The 20,552-nt window shown below is 40.8% G+C and overlaps 1 protein-coding gene across 1 annotated transcript in view; it reads left to right on the top strand.

Moving 5' to 3' along the window:
• Nucleotides 1-20,552, top strand: part of TTN (titin) — a 307,241-nt gene that overhangs the window by 252,990 nt on the left and 33,699 nt on the right. Inside the window, exons 286-292 of the mRNA XM_087917042.1 lie at nt 251-841; nt 938-1,042; nt 1,493-1,690; nt 1,886-2,182; nt 2,289-2,876; nt 2,972-3,274; nt 3,384-20,483. Of these exons, the coding sequence (XP_087773168.1) occupies nt 251-841; nt 938-1,042; nt 1,493-1,690; nt 1,886-2,182; nt 2,289-2,876; nt 2,972-3,274; nt 3,384-20,483 (19,182 nt within the window). The remainder of the gene's footprint in view (nt 1-250; nt 842-937; nt 1,043-1,492; nt 1,691-1,885; nt 2,183-2,288; nt 2,877-2,971; nt 3,275-3,383; nt 20,484-20,552) is intronic.

Below are 20,552 nucleotides of genomic sequence, written 5' to 3' on the forward strand. Positions count from 1 at the left end.
TAGGTAGCTCCGGATATTTCTCTCTCTAGGCACCAAGAGAAAATATCTGCTGCAAGCTGCCAATAGGTGTCAGGAAGGGCATCTGGCCAGTAAAACCTTAGCTCCATTCAGTCATCCTGACTCCACCCTGATACAAGGGATTGACGGGTTGTTAAAAGAAAATAAATAAATAAATAAAGAGCAAAAGGGAAGGGAAGTTGTTCTATTGTCTGAACTGAACTTGTAATTATTTGCCTTCTTTGGTTTACAGTGGCACCTGATCTTGATTTAAGAGACCTCCCAGGCTTGTGCTATTTGGCTAAAGAAGGAAGCTCTTTCCGTCTGAAAATTCCAATTAAAGGGAAGCCGGTACCAACCGTGACATGGAAGAAAGGAGAAGACCTTCCTCTAACACAGACCGGAAGAGTGGCCTTTGAAGCTACAGCAGTTAACACTTCACTCCTTGTTCGTGACTGCCATAAAGATGATGCTGGAAAATATACAATTACACTGAAGAATGTGGCTGGCAGTAAAGAAGGCACGATTTCTGTAAAAGTAGTTGGCAAACCTGGAATTCCAACCGGCCCTGTGAAATTTGAAGAAGTTACAGCCGATGCTATGACATTAAAATGGGGTCCTCCCAAAGATGATGGTGGGTCAGAAATCACGAACTACATCCTTGAGAAGAGAGACAATGTGAACAATAAATGGGTGACCTGTGCCTCGGCTGTGCAGAAAACTACCTTTAGAGTTACAAGACTTCACGAAGGCTCTGAATATTCCTTCAGAATCAGTGCTGAAAATAAATATGGTGTAGGCGAAGGCCTCATATCTGGACCTGTAATTGCAAGGCATCCATTTGGTAAGTAATAGAGTTGCCCTAAAATCATTTTTTAGGCAGGGTGGCGCTTCCGCTGCATCTTTGTGTGATTGAGTCTAATTTTTCACATTTTTCTAGATGTTCCCGATGCTCCTCCACCTCCCAAAATTGTTGAGGTTAGGCGTGATTCTGCATCTCTGACATGGACAGACCCTAAAAAGACCGGTGGCTCACCCATAACAGGTATACCTTTTGAGATACATTTTACTTAAACTTTCCCCAAAGTTTAGTCCCTGAGACACATTTTAATTAACTCACCTTTTCCCACCTCATAGTTTTGAGCACACTAGGTAACTGAAAAAAATCAACATGCTGGCAACGTATAACAATAGCATTTTACTCATATTTAGAATGCAAAATTATTTAATCAGATTCTGCATCATTTTAAATGTATTCATTTAAATGACTTACATGTAAATAAATGCATACAACTTGTAAGTAAGAATTTGCTAGGTAATCATGGTAATTTTAGAGGAAAATTAAGAAAGTTTATCTGGGATTTTAGATGCAAATGGCTAAACTCCCGAAAGATTAGAAATGTAAAAGATGCTACAAGAAAAATACTGATGTTTATCAGTTCATTGTTACTTATACTGTTACAATAATAAACAATATTTGTTTGTTTCTCGGTAGGCTACCACCTCGAATTCAAAGAAAGAAACAGTATTTTGTGGAAGCGAGCAAACAAGGCTCCTCTAAGAATGAAAGACTTCAGAGTGACAGGACTAACTGAAGGCTTAGAATATGAATTCAGAGTAATGGCAATAAATCTAGCTGGGGTTGGGAAACCAAGTCTACCATCTGAACCAATTGTGGCTCTTGATCCAATTGGTAAGTTATTCTTTCACCTCTCTCTCCTTCCCTCCCTCACTCTCTCTTTCTCTCTCTCTCTCTCTCCCTCCCTCCCTCTATCATGTCTATCATCTATTTCTTTCTCTCTCTCTCTCTTCGTCTCTCTCTCTTTCTCTAATTAGAAATAGTAATATCCATGTCGCTACTCCTGTATTCTGTTGTTACTGTTTTCAGATGCTCCTGGGAAACCTGAAGTTATCAGCGTAACTCGAAACTCAGTAACTTTGGTCTGGACAGAACCAAAATATGATGGTGGCCACAAATTAATTGGCTACATAGTGGAGAAACGTGATCTACCTTCCAAAACCTGGATGAAAGCAAATCATGTCAATGTTCCTGAATGTGCATTTACAGTCACTGATCTTTATGAAGGCTCAAAATATGACTTCAGGATTAGAGCAAAGAATACTGCTGGAGCCATTAGCCCACCATCTGAACCTACAGGAGCCATTACATGCAAGGATGAGTATGGTATGTTTTCCAAATATATATATGGAATGGATTATATATAGCATCTTATTCAATTAATTTTAAAGATGTTTTTGTCCTCCTCATTTCCTGAACTTTTTTGTTACAGAGGCACCAACTATTGTTATTGATCCAACTATCAAGGATGGCCTAACTGTTAAAGCAGGAGACACCATTGCAATGTCTGCTATAAGTATTCTTGGCAAACCACTTCCAACTTCAGTCTGGTCAAAAGGAGGAAAAGACTTTAAGCCTTCAGAGACTGTTCATATTGACTCAACACCAACTTCTTCTGCCCTTACAATCAAGTATGCTGCCAGAAAAGATTCTGGTGAATATACAATCACTGCAACTAATCCTTTTGGTACTAAAGAAGAACATGTGCATGTGAAAGTTTTAGACGTACCAGGTCCCCCTGGACCAATTGAAGCCAGTAATGTCTCTGCTGAAAAAGCTACTCTCACATGGACTCCTCCTACAGAAGATGGTGGATCCCCAATCAAGTCTTATGTGCTTGAAAAGAGAGAAACTAGCCGATTGCTATGGACTCAGGTTGCTGAAGACATCCAGTCTTGCAGACACGTTGCTTCTAAACTTATTCAAGGAAATGAATACCTATTCCGTGTCTCAGCTGTGAACCAGTATGGCAGAGGAGAACCATCTCAGTCAGAGCCAGTTAAAATGGTGGACAGATTTGGTAAGCAAAACTGGCCAATAAGTTATATAATAAATTTACTACAATCTCTATAAAAATGTTAGTATTTCTCAACATCTTTTTTTTTCTTTCCCTAGGCCCTCCTGGTCCTCCTGGCAAACCAGAAATATCAAATATAACCAAAAATACTGTGGCAGTGAGCTGGAAGAGGCCAATAGATGATGGTGGCAGTGAAATAACAGGTTACCACCTGGAAAAGAGAGACAAGAAAGGTGTGAGATGGATTAGAGTTTCAAAGAAACCAGTGTCGGATCTTAGATACAAAGTAACCGGACTACTAGAAGGAAACGAATATGAATTCCGTGTCAGCGCAGAAAACAGAGCAGGAATTGGGCCACCAAGTGATGTTTCTCAACCAGTGCTAACTAAAGATGCTGCATGTTAGTATAATTCTTGTACTTTGAAAAATTCCTCCATCCTCACTGCATTAATAACATGATTGCCTATAAAGTGTTTCTAATCTAAGCTCCTTTTTTCCCATTATTATAGATCCACCAGGACCTCCATCAAATCCACGAGTAACTGATACGACAAAAACTAGTGCTAGCCTAGCATGGGGGAAACCTCATTATGATGGTGGACTTGATATTATTGGCTACATTGTGGAGCACCAAAAAGAAGGAGAAGAAACATGGGTAAAAGATACCACAGGAACCGCCCTAAGAATCACGGAATTTGTGGTTGCTAATCTCCACCCAGGAGCCAAATACAATTTCAAAATAAGTGCTATCAATGCTGTTGGCGTGGGCGAACCAGCAATAATTCCAAATGTTGAAATCAGAGAACGTGAAGTGGCTCCTGATTTTGAATTAGATGCTGAACTGAGAAAGACTCTTGTGGTCAGAGCCGGATTGACCATTAGGATATTTGTTCCGATTAGAGGACGCCCGACTCCTGAAATTACATGGACCAAAGATGACATCCCACTTAAAGCACGGGCCAATATTGAAAATACAGATTCATTCACTCTCCTCATTTTGACAGAATGTAATCGATATGATGCAGGAAAGTATCTGATGACTCTTGAAAATGCTGCTGGCAAAAAGACTGGCTTTGTAAATGTAAAAGTTTTGGATACACCAGGGCCACCAATAAATCTGAAGCCCCGAGACATATCTAAAGATAGCATTACTCTCCAATGGGATATGCCTCTAATTGATGGAGGTTCACGTATAACAAATTACATAGTAGAAAAACGTGAATCAACGCGTAAGTCATATTCAACTATCACAACCAAATGCTCCAAATGTTCCCTTAGGATTCCTGGTTTGGCTGAAGGCTGTGAATATTACTTCAGAGTATTTGCTGAAAATGAATTTGGAATTGGTGAACCTGCTGAAACCCCAGAACCTATAAGGGCAACAGAAGCGCCATCACCTCCCGACAGCCTTAATATTATGGATATCACAAGGAACTCAGTCAGCCTCGCTTGGCCAAAACCAGAACATGATGGTGGTAGCAAGATTACCGGCTATGTAATTGAAGCACAGAAAAAGGGTTCAACTCAGTGGACACACATTACTACGGTGAAAACATTAGAATGTGTGGTAAAGAATCTAACTGAAAATGAAGAATATACTTTCCAGGTTATGGCAGTTAACAGTGCTGGAAGAAGTGATCCAAGAGAAAGCAGGCCAGTTGTTGTTAAAGAACAAATGATGCTTCCTGAGTTTGATTTGCGTGGCATCTATCAGAAAACCATCATTGCTAGAGCTGGTGACAATATCAAAGTTGAGATTCCTGTTCTTGGTCGCCCCAGACCAACTATTACCTGGAAAAAGGAAGATCAATTGCTCAAGCAAACACAAAGGATCAACTATGAAAATACGGCTACTGCAACCATTTTGAACATTAATGAATGCACGAGAAATGACAGTGGCAGATATCCAGTCTCCGCTAAAAACATTGTTGGCGAAGTTAGTGATGTTTTAACTGTTCACGTGCATGATGTTCCTGGACCACCCACTGGACCAATTAGATTTGAAGAAATTTCATCTGATTTTGTCACCTTTTCATGGGAACCTCCACTAAATGATGGAGGGGTTCCAATTAGCAACTATGTTGTAGAAATGCGCAAAACTGACAGTACCTCCTGGGCTGAGTTAGCAACCACTGTTATACGTACCACCTACAAAGCAGCTCACCTGACTACTGGAACTGAGTACCAATTCCGTGTTAAAGCTCAGAACAGATATGGCTCAGGTCCAGCTATCAGTTCAGAGAATGTAATTGCTAGCTATCCTTTTAAAGTTCCTGGACCTCCAGGCACCCCTCAAGTCATTGCAGTCACAAAAGATTCAATCAGCATTAGCTGGCACGAACCCCTTACAGATGGTGGAAGTCCAATTCTGGGATATCACATTGAAAGAAAAGAGCGGAATAGCATTCTTTGGCAGACTGTCAGCAAAGCCTTAATATCAGGCAACATCTTCAAATCAAGTGGGCTGATGGATGGCATTGCATATGAATTCAGAGTAATTGCAGAAAACCTTGCAGGTAAAAGTAAACCAAGCAAGCCATCTGAGCCAATCCTTGCCCTCGATCCTATTGATCCTCCTGGAAAGCCAATTCCTCTAAACATCACAAGACATGCAGTAGCGCTGAAGTGGACAAAACCTGAATATAACGGAGGCTTTAAGATAACTGGCTATACGATTGAAAAAAGAGATCTTCCAAATGGCCGATGGCTAAAAGCAAACTTTAGCAATATATTAGAAACCGAATTCACTGTAAGTGGTCTTACTGAAGATGCTGCTTATGAATTCCGTGTCATTGCTAGAAACGCTGCCGGTGCCGTTAGCCAGCCTTCTGAGCCATCAGATGCAATAACATGCAGAGATGAAATCGAGGCACCAAGAATAATGGTTGACGCTAAGTACAAAGACACTTTAGTAGTAAAAGCAGGTGAAATTTTCAAACTTGAAGCGGATGTTGCAGGTCGACCTCCACCAACTCTAACATGGACAAAACAAGACAAGGAACTTGAGGAAACAGCAAAATTGGAAATTAAAATAGCAGATTTCTCCACAGTTCTTACCAATAAGGACTCCACAAGACGGGATGGTGGTGCATATATGCTCACAGCATCCAATCCAGGCGGCTTTGCGAAGCACATTTTCAATGTCAAAGTTCTAGACAGACCTGGTCCCCCACAGGGACCTTTGTCAGTGTCTGATGTTACCATAGACAAATGTGTCCTGGCATGGCTCCCACCTTTAGATGATGGAGGTGCCAGTATTGACCACTATGTTGTTGAAAAACGTGAAACAAGTAGATTGGCATGGACTTCAGTAGCCACAGAAGTTCCTGTAACAAAACTGAAGGTCACAAAGCTATTGAAAGGCAATGAATATGTGTTCCGAGTAATGGCTGTTAATAAATATGGAGTTGGAGAAGCTCTAGAATCAGAGCCTGTCCTAGCAGTGAATCCTTTTGTAGTACCTGATCCTCCCAAGACACCTGAAGTTACAACTATTACCAAAGATTCTATGATTGTATGCTGGGGACATCCCGATTCGGATGGAGGAAGCCCTATAACCAATTATATTGTAGAACGTCGTGACAGAACTGGATTACGCTGGGTGAAATGTAATAAGCGGGTTGTGACAGATTTGCGTTACAAAGTTTCTGGACTCACAGAAGGCCATGAGTATGAATACCGAATAAAGGCTGAAAATGCTGCTGGTGTAAGTGAGCCAAGTCCTAGTAGTCCATTCTACAAAGCCTGTGACACTCTTTTCAAGCCTGGTCCACCTGGTAATCCCCGTGTCTTAGATACAAGCAAGTCATCAATTACAATTGCTTGGAATAAGCCCTTATATGATGGTGGCTCAGAAATTACTGGCTACATGGTTGAAACAGCATTACCTGATGAAGATGAATGGAAAATTGTAACACCACCAGCAGGACTAAAGGCCACATCTTTTACCATCACTAATCTAAAAGAAAACCAGGCGTATAAAATCAGAATTTTTGCCATGAATTCTGAAGGCATTGGTGAGCCTGCTTTTGTTCCTGGGACACCAAAAGCTGAAGAACGAATGCTTCCCCCTGAGATTGAACTGGATGCAGAGCTGCGTAAAATTGTGACTCTTCGAGCTTGTTGTACTTTGAGACTTTTTGTTCCTATTAAAGGAAGACCAGTACCAGAAGTAAAATGGTCACGAGAACATGGAGAATCTTTAGACAAAGCCACAATTGAATCCACAAGTTCTTACACTTTACTTACAGTTGGAAATGTGAATAGATTTGACAGTGGCAAATATATATTGACTATAGAAAACAGTTCAGGTAGCAAATCAGCATTTGTAATTGTAAGAGTCCTTGATACACCTGGTGCCCCACAGAATCTGAAAATAAAAGAGATCACCATGTCTTCTGTCACACTCACCTGGGAACCTCCCCTCATAGATGGTGGCTCTAAAATAAAGAATTATATTGTTGAAAAGCGTGAAGCAACAAGAAAGGCATACTCTACTGTTATAGCCAATTGCCACAAGACCAGCTGGAAAGTGGACATGCTACAAGAAGGTTGCAGCTATTACTTCAGAGTTCTTGCTGAAAATGAATATGGAATAGGTCTTCCTGTTGAAACATCAGAATCAGTTAAAGTGTCCGAGAGACCTCTACCTCCAGGAAAAATAACTTTATTAGATGTGACAAGAAACAGCGTGTCTTTGAGTTGGGAAAAACCTGAGCATGATGGAGGAAGCAGAATTTTGGGCTACATTGTAGAAATGCAAAGCAAAGGCAGTGACAGGTGGGCCACTTGTGCCACTGTTAAAGTTACTGAAGCTACTATAAAAGGATTGATCCAAGGGGAAGAATATTCCTTCCGTGTTTCAGCACAAAATGAAAAAGGAATCAGTGATCCTCGGCAACTCAGTGTACCTGTCATTGCAAAAGATCTTGTGATACCTCCAGCGTTCAAACTCTTGTTTACCACATTCAGTGTACTAGCAGGTGAAGACTTAAAGGTTGATGTTCCTTTTGTTGGTCGACCCAAACCAACTGTAACATGGCTTAAGGATAATGTGCCACTAAGGCAAACTACTAGAGTAAATGAAGAAAATACAGAAAACAATACAGTGCTAACAATAAAGGAAGCATGTAAAGAAGATGTTGGACAATATTTGGTAAAGCTTACAAATTCTGCAGGAGAAGCTACTGAAATCCTTAGTATTATTGTCCTCGATAAGCCAGGCCCACCCACTGGACCAGTGAAGATGGATGAAATAACTGCAGATAGTATTACCATTTCTTGGGAGCCACCCAAATATGATGGTGGCAGTTCCATCAACAATTACATTGTAGAAAAACGAGATACTTCTACTACTGTTTGGCAGGTTGTTTCAGCAACTGTTGCACGAACAACTCTAAAAGTGAGTAGATTAAAGACTGGAACTGAATATCAATTCAGAATTGCTGCTGAAAACAGATATGGAAAGAGTACGTATCTCACATCGGAGCCTGTGGTTGCCCAATATCCATACAAACTACCTGGCCCACCTGGAACCCCATACGTACCAGAAGTCTCCAGAGATACTATGATGGTCCATTGGCATGAGCCAGTCAGTGATGGTGGCAGCCGAATTATTGGCTATCATTTGGAGCGCAAAGAAAGAAACAGCATACTATGGGTTAAGTTGAACAAAACAGCAATTCCTGACACTAAATTTAAAACAACTGGACTTGAAGAGGGGCTTGAATATGAATTCAGAGTTTATGCAGAAAATATTGTTGGTATTGGAAAGGCAAGCAAATCTTCAGAATGTTACACAGCTCATGATCCTTGTGATCCTCCGGGCCGTCCAGAACCAATAATTGTCACAAGAAATTCTGTTACTCTTCAGTGGAAGAAACCAGCATATGATGGTGGAAGCAAGATCACGGGCTACATTGTTGAAAAGAAAGAATTACCAGAAGGCCGCTGGATGAAAGCAAGTTTTACTAACGTAATTGAGACTCAATTTGCAGTAACTGGCCTAGTTGAGAATCAAAGGTATGAGTTCCGTGTGATTGCACGTAATGCAGCAGGAGTTTTCAGTGAGCCGTCTGAAAGCTCAGGGGCTGTCACAGTGAGAGATGAAGTAGAACCACCTCGTATAAGTATGGACCCCAAATTTAAAGAAACACTTACAGTGCATGCTACTGAATCATTTAAGATTGATGCTGATGTTTATGGCAAACCACTGCCTTCTATTCAGTGGCTGAAAGGTGACAAGGAACTAACAAACACAGCACGTTTGGATATAAAAAGTACTGACTTTGCCACAAGCCTAAGCGTGAAGGAAGCTGTTCGTATTGACAGTGGACATTATATACTGTTAGTGAAGAATGTTGCAGGTGAAAAAACTGCTTCTGTTCATGTCAAAGTTCTTGACAGACCTGGGCCACCTGAAGGGCCTGTTGTTATAACAGGGACAACTGCTGAAAAATGTATGCTAGCATGGAAGCCCCCACTGCAGGATGGAGGCAGTGACATTTCACATTATGTTGTTGAAAGAAGAGAAACAAGTCGCTTAGTTTGGACTTTAGTTGATGCCAACGTGCAAACTCTTAGTTGCAAAGTTACTAAACTCTTGGAAGGCAATGAATATATCTTCCGTATCATGGCTGTCAATAAATATGGGGTTGGCGAACCTCTTGAATCTGAGCCAGTACTTGCAAAAAATCCTTTTGTGGTACCACTTCCACCAAAGGCTCCAGAAGTTTCAGCTGTTACCAAGGATTCTATGATTGTTGTATGGGATAGACCAGCTTCAGATGGAGGCAGTGAAATTTTGGGTTATGTGCTAGAAAAACGTGACAAAGAAGGCATTCGGTGGACAAGATGTAACAAGCGTTTGATCAGTGAACTTCGATATCGAGTCACAGGACTTCTGGAAAATCATGACTATGAATATAGAGTCTCTGCAGAAAATGCAGCTGGTCTCAGTGAGCCCAGTCCACCTTCTATCTACTATAAAGCTTGTGATCCTATATATAAACCAGGCCCGCCAAATAACCCCAAAGCAATAGATGTTACAAGGTCTTCTGTTTTCCTTTCTTGGGGTAAACCAATCTATGATGGTGGCTCTGAAATTCAAGGGTACATTGTTGAAGCATGTGATGTAAGTGTTGGTGAGTGGGCTATTTGTACACCACCAACTGGAATTAAGAAAACAAATATGGAAGTAGAAAAATTGTTGGAAAAACATGAATACAAATTCCGAATTTGTGCTGTTAATAAAGCAGGAGTAGGAGAGCATGCTGATGTTCCTGGAGTCATCCTTGTTGAAGAAAAATTGGAAGCTCCAGATCTTGACCTTGACTTAGAACTGAGAAAAGTGATCAATGTAAGAGCTGGTGGTTCATTGAGATTATTTGTTCCTATCAGAGGCCGCCCAACACCTGAAATAAAATGGAGTAAAGTAGATGGTGATATCAGAGAAGCAGCTATTATTGACAGTACCAGCAGCTTCACCTCACTTGTTCTTGATAATATGAATAGATTTGACTCTGGAAAATACACTCTTACTTTAGAAAACAGTAGTGGAACAAAATCTGCCTTTGTCAGTGTAAGAGTCTTGGATACTCCAGGTCCTCCTGTTAACTTGAAAATCAAGGAAATTACCAAAGATTCTGTTACAATTTCATGGGAGCCTCCAGTGATAGATGGTGGAGCTAAAGTTAAAAATTATATTATTGAAAAGCGTGAAGCCACAAGAAAATCCTATGCAGCTGTTGTAACAAACTGCCATAAAACATCCTGGAGAATTGATCAGCTCCAAGAGGGTTGCTATTATTACTTCAGAGTTTCCGGAGAGAACGAATTTGGAATTGGCCTGCCTGCTGAAACAAGTGACCCAGTTAAGGTGGCTGAAGTTCCTCAACCTCCAGGAAAAATAACAGTGGATGATGTTACGAGAAACAGCGTTTCATTGAGCTGGGCAAAGCCTGAACATGATGGTGGAAGTAAAATCTTACAGTACATTGTAGAAATGCAAGTGAAGGGTAGTGATAAATGGTCAGAGTGCACACGTGTTAAAGTTCTTGAAGCAGTTATTACTAATCTAACCCAGGGAGAAGATTATCTCTTCAGAGTGATGGCTGTAAATGAAAAGGGTAGAAGTGATCCACGATCGCTTGCAGTACCAATAACCGCTAAAGATCTTGTTATTGAACCAGATGTCAGACCAGCATTCCACAGTTACAGTGTACAAGTAGGACATGATCTAAAGATTGAAATACCAATATTTGGTCGACCTAAGCCTACTGTTTCTTGGACCAAAGATGGCATTCCATTAAAACAGACAACCAGAGTAAATGTAATTGATTCACCTAGTCTTACCATTCTAAATATTAAAGAAACAAATAAAGAGGACAATGGAATATATGAAATTGCCGTTGCTAATGTGATTGGACAAAAATCTGCATCTATTGAAATTATAACACTCGATAAACCAGATCCTCCTAAAGGCCCAGTTAAGTTTGAAGATATTAGTGCTGAAAGTGTCACATTATCATGGAATCCTCCAGTATATACAGGTGGTTGCCAGGTTACCAATTATATTGTTCATAAGAGAGATACAACCACAACTTCATGGGAAGTCGTTTCAGCTACTGTTGCAAGAACTACTCTGAAGGTGGCTAAACTGAAAACTGGCTCAGAATATCAGTTTAGAATATTTGCAGAAAATAGATATGGTCAGAGCTTTGCCCTGGAATCTGAACCAGTTGTTGCTCAATATCCCTACAAAGAACCAGGCCCCCCTGGAACACCATTTGTGACAATAGCTACAAAAGACTCTATGATTGTGCAATGGCATGAACCAATTAATGACGGTGGAAGTAGAATTCTAGGTTATCATCTTGAACGAAAGGAAAGAAACAGCATTCTGTGGACAAAAGTAAACAAAACTATTATTCAAGATACACATTACAAAGCAACTAACCTCGAAGAAAACATTGAATATGAATTTAGAGTTTCTGCAGAAAATATTGTTGGCGTAGGCAAAGCAAGCAAAGTTTCAGAATGCTATGTAGCACGTGATGCCTGTGACCCACCAGGTTGTCCTGAAGCTATTGTTGTTACAAGAAGTGCCATCACTCTGCAGTGGACCAAGCCAGAATATGATGGTGGCAGCAAAATAACAGGCTATGTTGTAGAAAAACGAGACTTACCTGATGGTCGTTGGATGAAAGCAAGCTTTACCAATATCACTGAAACTCAGTTTACTGTGACAGGTCTTACTGAAGATCAGCGATATGAATTTAGAGTAATTGCAAGGAATGCTGCTGGAGCAGTAAGCAAACCTTCTGACAGCACAGGACCTATAACAGCAAAAGATGAAGTTGAACTTCCAAGAATTTCCATGGATCCAAAATACAAAGATACAATTGTTGTCAATGCTGGTGAAACTTTCAAGCTTGAAGCTGACGTACATGGAAAACCAATTCCTACTATTATGTGGCTGAAGGGAGATAAAGTCCTTGAAGATACTGCTCGATATGAAATAAGGAATACAGACTTCAAAGCTCTGATTACTGTGAAAGATGCTATACGTGTTGATGGTGGGCAGATTATTTTGCAGGCAACCAATGTTGCAGGAACAAAATCAGTACCTGTAACAGTAAAAGTACTAGATAGGCCAGGGCCTCCCGAGAGTATTCAGATTTCTGGAGTTACTTCTGAAAAGTGCTCCTTAGCATGGGCTCCACCAATCCATGATGGTGGCAGTGATATTTCCCACTACATTATTGAGAAGAGAGAAACTAGTCGTCTAGCTTGGACAGTTGTTGCATCGGATGCTGTAGCCACAATGCTAAAGGTAACAAAACTTCTGGAAGGCAACGAGTATATATTCCGCATAATGGCAGTTAATAAATATGGAGTTGGCGAGCCTTTGGAATCTGCACCCGTACTTATGAAAAACCCATTTGTTGTTCCTGGTCCACCAACATACCTTGAAGTTACCAATGTCACAAAGGATTCTATGACAGTCTCCTGGCATCGTCCAGATAGCGATGGTGGCAGTGAAATCATTGGCTACATTGTGGAAAAAAGAGATAGAACTGGTATTAGATGGGTGAAATGTAATAAACGCCGAATTACAGATTTACGATTAAGAGTCACAGGACTAGCTGAAGATCACGAATATGAATTTAGAGTATCTGCTGAAAATATAGCTGGAATTGGTGAACCAAGTCAAATTACTCCATACTGGAAAGCATGTGATCCTATGTTCAAGCCTGGTCCACCTACTAATGCCCATGTTGTTGATACAACCAAGAATTCAATCACAGCTGCCTGGGGTAAACCTATTTATGATGGTGGCTGCGAAATCCTGGGATATATTGTAGAAATCTGCAAAGCTGATGAAGTAGAATGGGCAATGGTTACTCCACAGACTGGTCTGAGAGTTAATCGTTTTGAGATCAAAAAACTCATAGAACATCAAGAATACAAGCTAAGGGTGTGTGCTCTCAACAAAATTGGAGTGGGTGAGCCTGCAGCAATTCCTGGTACAATTAAACCAGAAGATAAACTTGAAGCTCCTGAACTTGATATAGACTCAGAATTAAGGAAGGGAATTGTCGTCAGAGCTGGTAGCTCTGTCAGGATCAATATACCATTTAAAGGACGACCCACTCCTGAAATCACATGGTCTCGGGAAGAAGGGGAATTTACAGATAAAGTTCAAATTGAAAAAGGAATAAATTACACACAGCTATCAATTGATTATTGTGATAGAAATGATGCTGGGAAGTATATACTTAAACTGGAGAATAGCAGTGGTTCTAAGTCTGCATTTGTTACAGTTAAAGTACTTGACACACCAGGACCACCACAAAACTTAGTAGTCAAAGAAATAAGGAAAGACTGTGCTGTATTGACATGGGAACCTCCAGCTAATGATGGTGGAGCAAAGATAAAGAACTATGTCATTGATAAACGTGAGTCAACCAGAAAAGCATATGCAAATGTGAGTGCCAAGTGCAACAAAACAAGCTTTAGAGTTGAAAACCTTATAGAAGGAAGCATTTATTATTTCAGAGTTATGGCGGAAAATGAATTTGGAATTGGTAGTCCAGCTGAAACTGCCGATGCCGCAAAAGCATCAGAGCCACCTCTACCCCCTGGAAAAGTGACACTCACTGATGTGACACAGAGAAGTGCGTCATTTATGTGGGAGAAGCCTGAACACGATGGAGGCAGCAGAATTTTGGGCTACGTTGTTGAAATGCAGCCAAAAGGATCTGATAAATGGACTGTTGTTACTGAAACCAAAGTCTGCAATGCAGTTGTGTCTGGTTTAAGTTCTGGACATGAATATCAGTTCCGTGTCATGGCATACAATGAAAAAGGCAAAAGTGATCCTAAGCCACTGGCAGTTCCTGTGATTGCCAAAGATCAGACAATTCAGCCCAGTTTCAAACTGATGTTCAATACATATACTGTACAAGCTGGAGAAGACCTTAAAGTAGAAATTCCCTTTATAGCTCGACCAAAGCCTACTATCACTTGGGAGAAAGATGGCCAGCTTCTGAAACAGACAACCAGATTATATGTTGAAGATACAGCAACTTCAACTACATTGTTTATTAAAGAAAGCAACAAGGATGACTTTGGAAAATATACTGTCACAGCAACCAACACCGCAGGCACAGCAGCAGAGCATCTTAGTATAATTGTGTTAGAAAAGCCTGGCCCACCCCAAGGACCTGTCAGTTTTGATGAAGTTAGTTCAAACTTTGTAGTCCTCTCTTGGGAGCCACCAGCATATACAGGTGGCTGTCAGATATCAAACTACATTGTTGAGAAACGTGACACTACAACCACTGTTTGGCAAATGGTATCAGCAACGGTTGCAAGGACAACTATTAAAGTAACAAAACTTAAAACAGGAACTGAATACCAGTTTAGAATTAGTGCTGAAAATCGATATGGAAAGAGCACTGCGCTAGATTCTAAACCAGTTCTTGTACAATATCCATACAAAGTACCAGGGCCACCAGGAACCCCCTATGTCACTACAGCCAGCAAAGACCACATGATAGTACAATGGCATGAACCAGTTATTGATGGAGGAAGCAAAGTTCTTGGATATCATCTAGAACGTAAAGATAAAAACAGCATCCTTTGGACAAAGGTACATAAGATCCTCATCCATGACACAAAATATAAAACAGAAGGTCTTGAAGAAGGTCTTGAATACGAATTCAGAGTTTCTGCTGAGAACATTGTTGGAATAGGCAAGGTTAGCAAATCTTCTGAACTGTATGTTGCTCGGGATGCTTGTGATCCACCAGGCCGTCCAGATGCCATTGTTATCACTAGAAATTATGTAACACTAAAATGGAAAAAACCTGAATATGACGGTGGTAGCAGAATAACTGGATACATTGTGGAAAAGAAAGAACTACCTGAAGGCCGTTGGATGAAGGCCAGTTTTACAAATGTCATAGAAACTGAGTTTACAGTAAGTGGTCTTGTAGAAGACCAAAGATATGAATTCAGAGTAATTGCAAGAAATGCAGCTGGTAGCATAAGCGAGCCCTCTGAAAGCACAGGGCCAATTATTGCTAGAGATGCGATAGAAGCACCAAGAGCTTCATTGGATCCTAAGTACAAAGATCTCATTGTTGTTCGTGCGGGAGAAACATTTGCTCTTGAGGCTGACATCCACGGAAAACCTATTCCTGATGTTAAGTGGTCAAAAGATGGGAAAGAATTTGAAGAAGCAACTGCAAGAATGGAAATTAAGACTACAATTGAAAGAACAACTCTCACAGTCAAAGACTGTGTCAGATTAGATGGAGGCCATTACACACTTACACTGACTAACGTTGGTGGCACAAAATCAATACCAATCACTGTAAAAGTGCTTGACCGACCTGGACCCCCAGAAGGCCCTTTGAAAGTCACGGGTGTGACAGCAGAAAAATGTTACCTCGCGTGGGGACCACCTTTACAAGATGGAGGTGCTAGCATTTCTCATTACATTATAGAAAAGAGAGAAACAAGCCGGCTTTCATGGACACAAGTATCATCTGAGGTTCAAGCTCTAAATCATAAAGTGACCAAACTTCTTCCAGGCAATGAATACATTTTCCGTGTAATGGCTGCTAATAAATATGGAATTGGCGACCCTCTAGAATCAGAACCTGTGTTGGCATGCAATCCATATAAGCCTCCAGGTCCTCCTTCGACACCCGAAGCTTCTGCAATCATGAAAGATTCTATGATTGTAACCTGGTGCCGCCCGACTGACAATGGTGGAGCTGAAATTGAAGGTTATATACTAGAAAAGCGAGACAAAGATGGCATTAGATGGACCAAGTGCAATAAAAAGAGACTGACAGACTTAAGATTGAGAGTAACTGGACTGACGGATGGTCATTTCTATGAATTTAGAGTTTCTGCTGAAAATGCTGCTGGTATTGGTGAGCCCAGTGAACCATCAATTTTCTACCGTGCTTGTGAGGCAATATATCCACCAGGCCCTCCAAACAATCCAAAGGTAACAGATACCTCCAGATCATCTGTGTCCCTTGCATGGGGCAAACCTACTTATGATGGCGGTGCTCCTGTTAAAGGATATATTGTAGAATTTAAAGAAGCTACTGCTGATGAATGGACAACTTGTACACCCCCATCAGGTTTACAAGGAAGACAATTCACAGTAACAAAACTTAAAGAAAATAGTGAGTATAACTTCCGCATCTGTGCTATGAATTCTGAAGGAGTTGGAGAACCAGCAACTATCCCTGGTAGTGTTGTTGCAGCTGAGAAAATGGAACCTCCTGAAATAGAACTTGATGCAGATCTCAGAAAAGTTGTCACAGTGCGTGCTAGTGGCACATTACGTTTGTTTGTCACAATTAAAGGAAGGCCAGAGCCAGAAGTGAAATGGGAAAAAGCAGAAGGCACTATGAGTGACAGAGCTCAGATTGAAGTAACCAGTTCTTATACAATGTTAGTAATTGATAATGTAAACAGATTTGATAGTGGAAAATATAACCTGACTTTGGAAAACAACAGTGGCAAGAAATCAGCATTTGTTAATGTGAGAGTACTTGATACACCGAGTGCACCTGTAAATCTGACCGTCAGAGAAGTCAAGAAAGATTTAGTGACATTAGCTTGGGAGCCTCCTCTTATTGATGGCGGAGCTAAAATCACAAACTACATAATTGAAAAACGTGAAACAACTAGAAAAGCGTATGCCACTATCACAAATAATTGCAACAAAAATGTCTTCAGAATCGAACAGCTACTGGAAGGATGCAGCTACTACTTCCGGGTCTTAGCTGTAAATGAATATGGAGTTGGTCTGCCAGCAGAAACATCTGAACCAATTAAGGTTTCTGAACCACCCTATCCACCTGGAAAAGTAACTCTTGTTGATGTTACTCGTCACAGTGCTTCTATTAAATGGGAAAAACCAGAGAGTGATGGTGGCAGTAAAATAACTGGCTACATAGTAGAAATGCAAACTAAAGGAAGTGAAAAATGGAGCACTTGTACCCAAGTTAAAACATTAGAAGCAACAATATCTGGATTAAGTATGGGAGAAGAATACACTTTCCGTGTCTGTGCTATAAATGAAAAAGGGAAGAGTGATCCAAAACAACTTGGAGTTCCAGTAGTTGCAAAGGACATTGAAATCCAGCCTTCGGTTGAGCTCCTTTTCAATACATTCAGCGTTAAAGCTGGTGAAGACCTTAAGATTGATATACCCATTAGAGGAAGGCCAGTACCATCTGCCAGCTGGAAAAAGGATGGCATGCCTTTAAGAGAGACGACGAGAGTGAATGTCCACACTTCAAAAACATCCACATCGCTAGTCATCAAAGAAGCTTCAAGGGAAGATGTAGGAAAGTATGAATTAAATGTTGCAAGCAGTGCTGGCTCTACAACAGCTTTGATCAATGTAATTGTTCTTGATAGACCAGGACCTCCAACCTCATTACGTATTGATAATGTCAGTGCGGATAATATATCCATATCTTGGGAACCCCCTGAATATGATGGTGGCTGTCAAATTAATAATTACATTGTAGAGAAAAGAGAAACTACAACAACAACATGGAGCATTGTATCTGCAGCGGTTGCACGAACTTCAATTAAAATAGTTCGCTTAACCACTGGATCAGAATATCAATTCCGCGTTTCTGCAGAAAATCGCTATGGCAAGAGCACTTACACTGAAACTGCCCCTGTTGTGGCAGAGTATCCATTTAGTCTACCTGGTCCACCTGGTACTCCTCGAGTTGTACATGCAACAAAAGCCTTCATGATTGTAAGTTGGCAGGAACCAGTTAATGACGGAGGTAGCAAAGTACTTGGTTATCATCTTGAACGTAAAGAACGAAGCAGCATCCTTTGGACTAAAGTTAATAAAATCCTTCTAAGTGATACTCAGATGAAGGTCACAGGTCTTGATGAAGGCCTGATGTATGAATATCGTGTGTACGCTGAAAACATTGTAGGAATTGGCAAATGTAGCAAATCATCTGTACCAGTGGCAGCAAGGGATCCATGTGACCCACCTGGCCAACCCGAAGTGACCAATATTACAAGGACATGTGTCTCATTGTCATGGACCAAGCCAGAATATGATGGCGGTGCTAAGATTACAGGCTACATTGTTGAGCGGAAAGAGCTCCCAGATGGTCGTTGGCTGAAGTGCAGTTTCACCAATGTACAGGAAACTTTCTTTGATGTGACCGGGCTTACTGAAGACCAGCGCTATGAATTCCGTGTTATTGCCAGGAATGCTGCTGACCAATTTAGTGAACCATCAGACTCCACTGGGCCAGTTACTGTAAAGGATGACATAGAAGCTCCAAGAATTATGATGGATGCCAAATTCAGAGATATTGTTATTAAAGCTGGAGAGATTATAAAAATCAATTCTGACATTGCAGGACGACCCTTGCCAATAGTTTCATGGACAAAGGATGGCAAAGATATTGAAGAAAAGGCAAGAGTTGAAATAGTCTCTACAGATCATTCTACAACAATTACTGTTAAAGACTGCATTCGACGGGATTCGGGGCAGTATGTGTTAACATTGCAAAATGTTGCTGGAACAAGATCGTTAGCAGTTAACTGCAAAGTACTTGACAGACCAGGTCCACCAGCAGCCCCACTAGAAATTAAAGGCCTGACTGCTGAGAAATGTTATCTGTCATGGGGACCACCTCAAGAAAATGGAGGGGCAGAGATTGACTATTATATTGTGGAAAAACGTGAAACCAGTAGGCTTGCATGGACTCTTTGTGAAGCAGAACTTCCGACAACTTCCTGCAAAGTGATGAAACTACTTAGAGGAAATGAATATATTTTCAGAGTGATGGGTGTAAATAAGTATGGTGTTGGTGAGCCTTTAGAAAGTGAGGCTGTCAAGGCCCTGGATCCTTTCACTGTTCCAACCCCCCCTAAATCTTTAGAGATTACCAACGTGACAAAGGAATCCATGACTCTTTGCTGGGCAAGACCTGACAGTGATGGAGGAAATGAAATTTCTGGTTATGTGATTGAAAGGCGTGAGAAAAACAGTATACGGTGGATACGTATAAATAAAAAGCCAGTTTATGATCTCAGAATAAAATCTTCAGGCCTTCGGGAAGGATGTGAATATGAATATAGAGTATATGCGGAAAATGCTGCAGGCCTTAGTTCTCCTAGTGATCCTTCACCACTAATAAAAGCAGAAGATCCAGTTTTCCTTCCATCACCACCATCTCGGCCCAAGATAATGGACCATACAAGATCTCATATAACAATTGGATGGACAAAACCATTGTTTGATGGAGGAGGTCCTATTATTGGCTACACTGTTGAATACAAGCTAACTAGTGAAACTGATTGGTCAATTGCTATTCAGAGTTTAAGAGGAACAGAATACACTGTAATGGGACTTACATCAGGAGCAGAATATGTTTTCAGAGTAAGATCTGTGAACAAAATTGGCGCTAGTGATCCAAGTGATGCCTCAGAACCTCAAGTAGCAAAGGAAAGAGAAGAAGAACCTGTTTTTGATATTGATAATGAAATGAGAAAGACGTTAGTTGTGAAAGCAGGTGAATCATTTACAATGACTGTACCTTTCAGAGGAAAACCTATCCCTAATGTTCTGTGGAGTAAGCCAGATACTGATCTCCGCACACGAGCAAATATTGATTCCTCAGATAACCGCACCTCACTTACTGTTGAAAAGGCAACACGAAATGATTCTGGAAAGTATACACTGACATTACAAAACATTGTAAACACAGCTAGTTTGACATTAATTGTTAAAGTTCTTGATACACCAGGACCTCCATCTAATATCATTGTAAAAGATGTAACAAAAGAGTCTGCTGTGTTATCTTGGGAAGCTCCGGAGAATGATGGAGGGGTTCCTGTGAAGAATTACTACATTGAAAAACGAGAAGCAAGCAAGAAAGCTTGGGTCACTGTAACCAACAATTGCCATCGCCTTTCCTACAAAGTTGCCAATCTACAAGAAGGCGGAATTTATTACTTCAGAGTCTCTGGAGAAAATGAATTTGGTGTTGGGGTTCCCATCGAAACCAAAGATGGAGTCAAAATAACAGGTGAGTTTTATGTGCTTCGCTTATGATTTATTGAAGTAAATTTTAGCAGGACTTACATCTATGCTTGTG

The sequence above is a fragment of the Pseudonaja textilis genome, chromosome 1 (assembly GCF_049901715.1).
Source record: "Pseudonaja textilis isolate UNSWEBS1 chromosome 1, rPseTex1.2, whole genome shotgun sequence".
In the NCBI taxonomy this organism is placed as follows: Eukaryota; Metazoa; Chordata; class Lepidosauria; order Squamata; family Elapidae; genus Pseudonaja; species Pseudonaja textilis.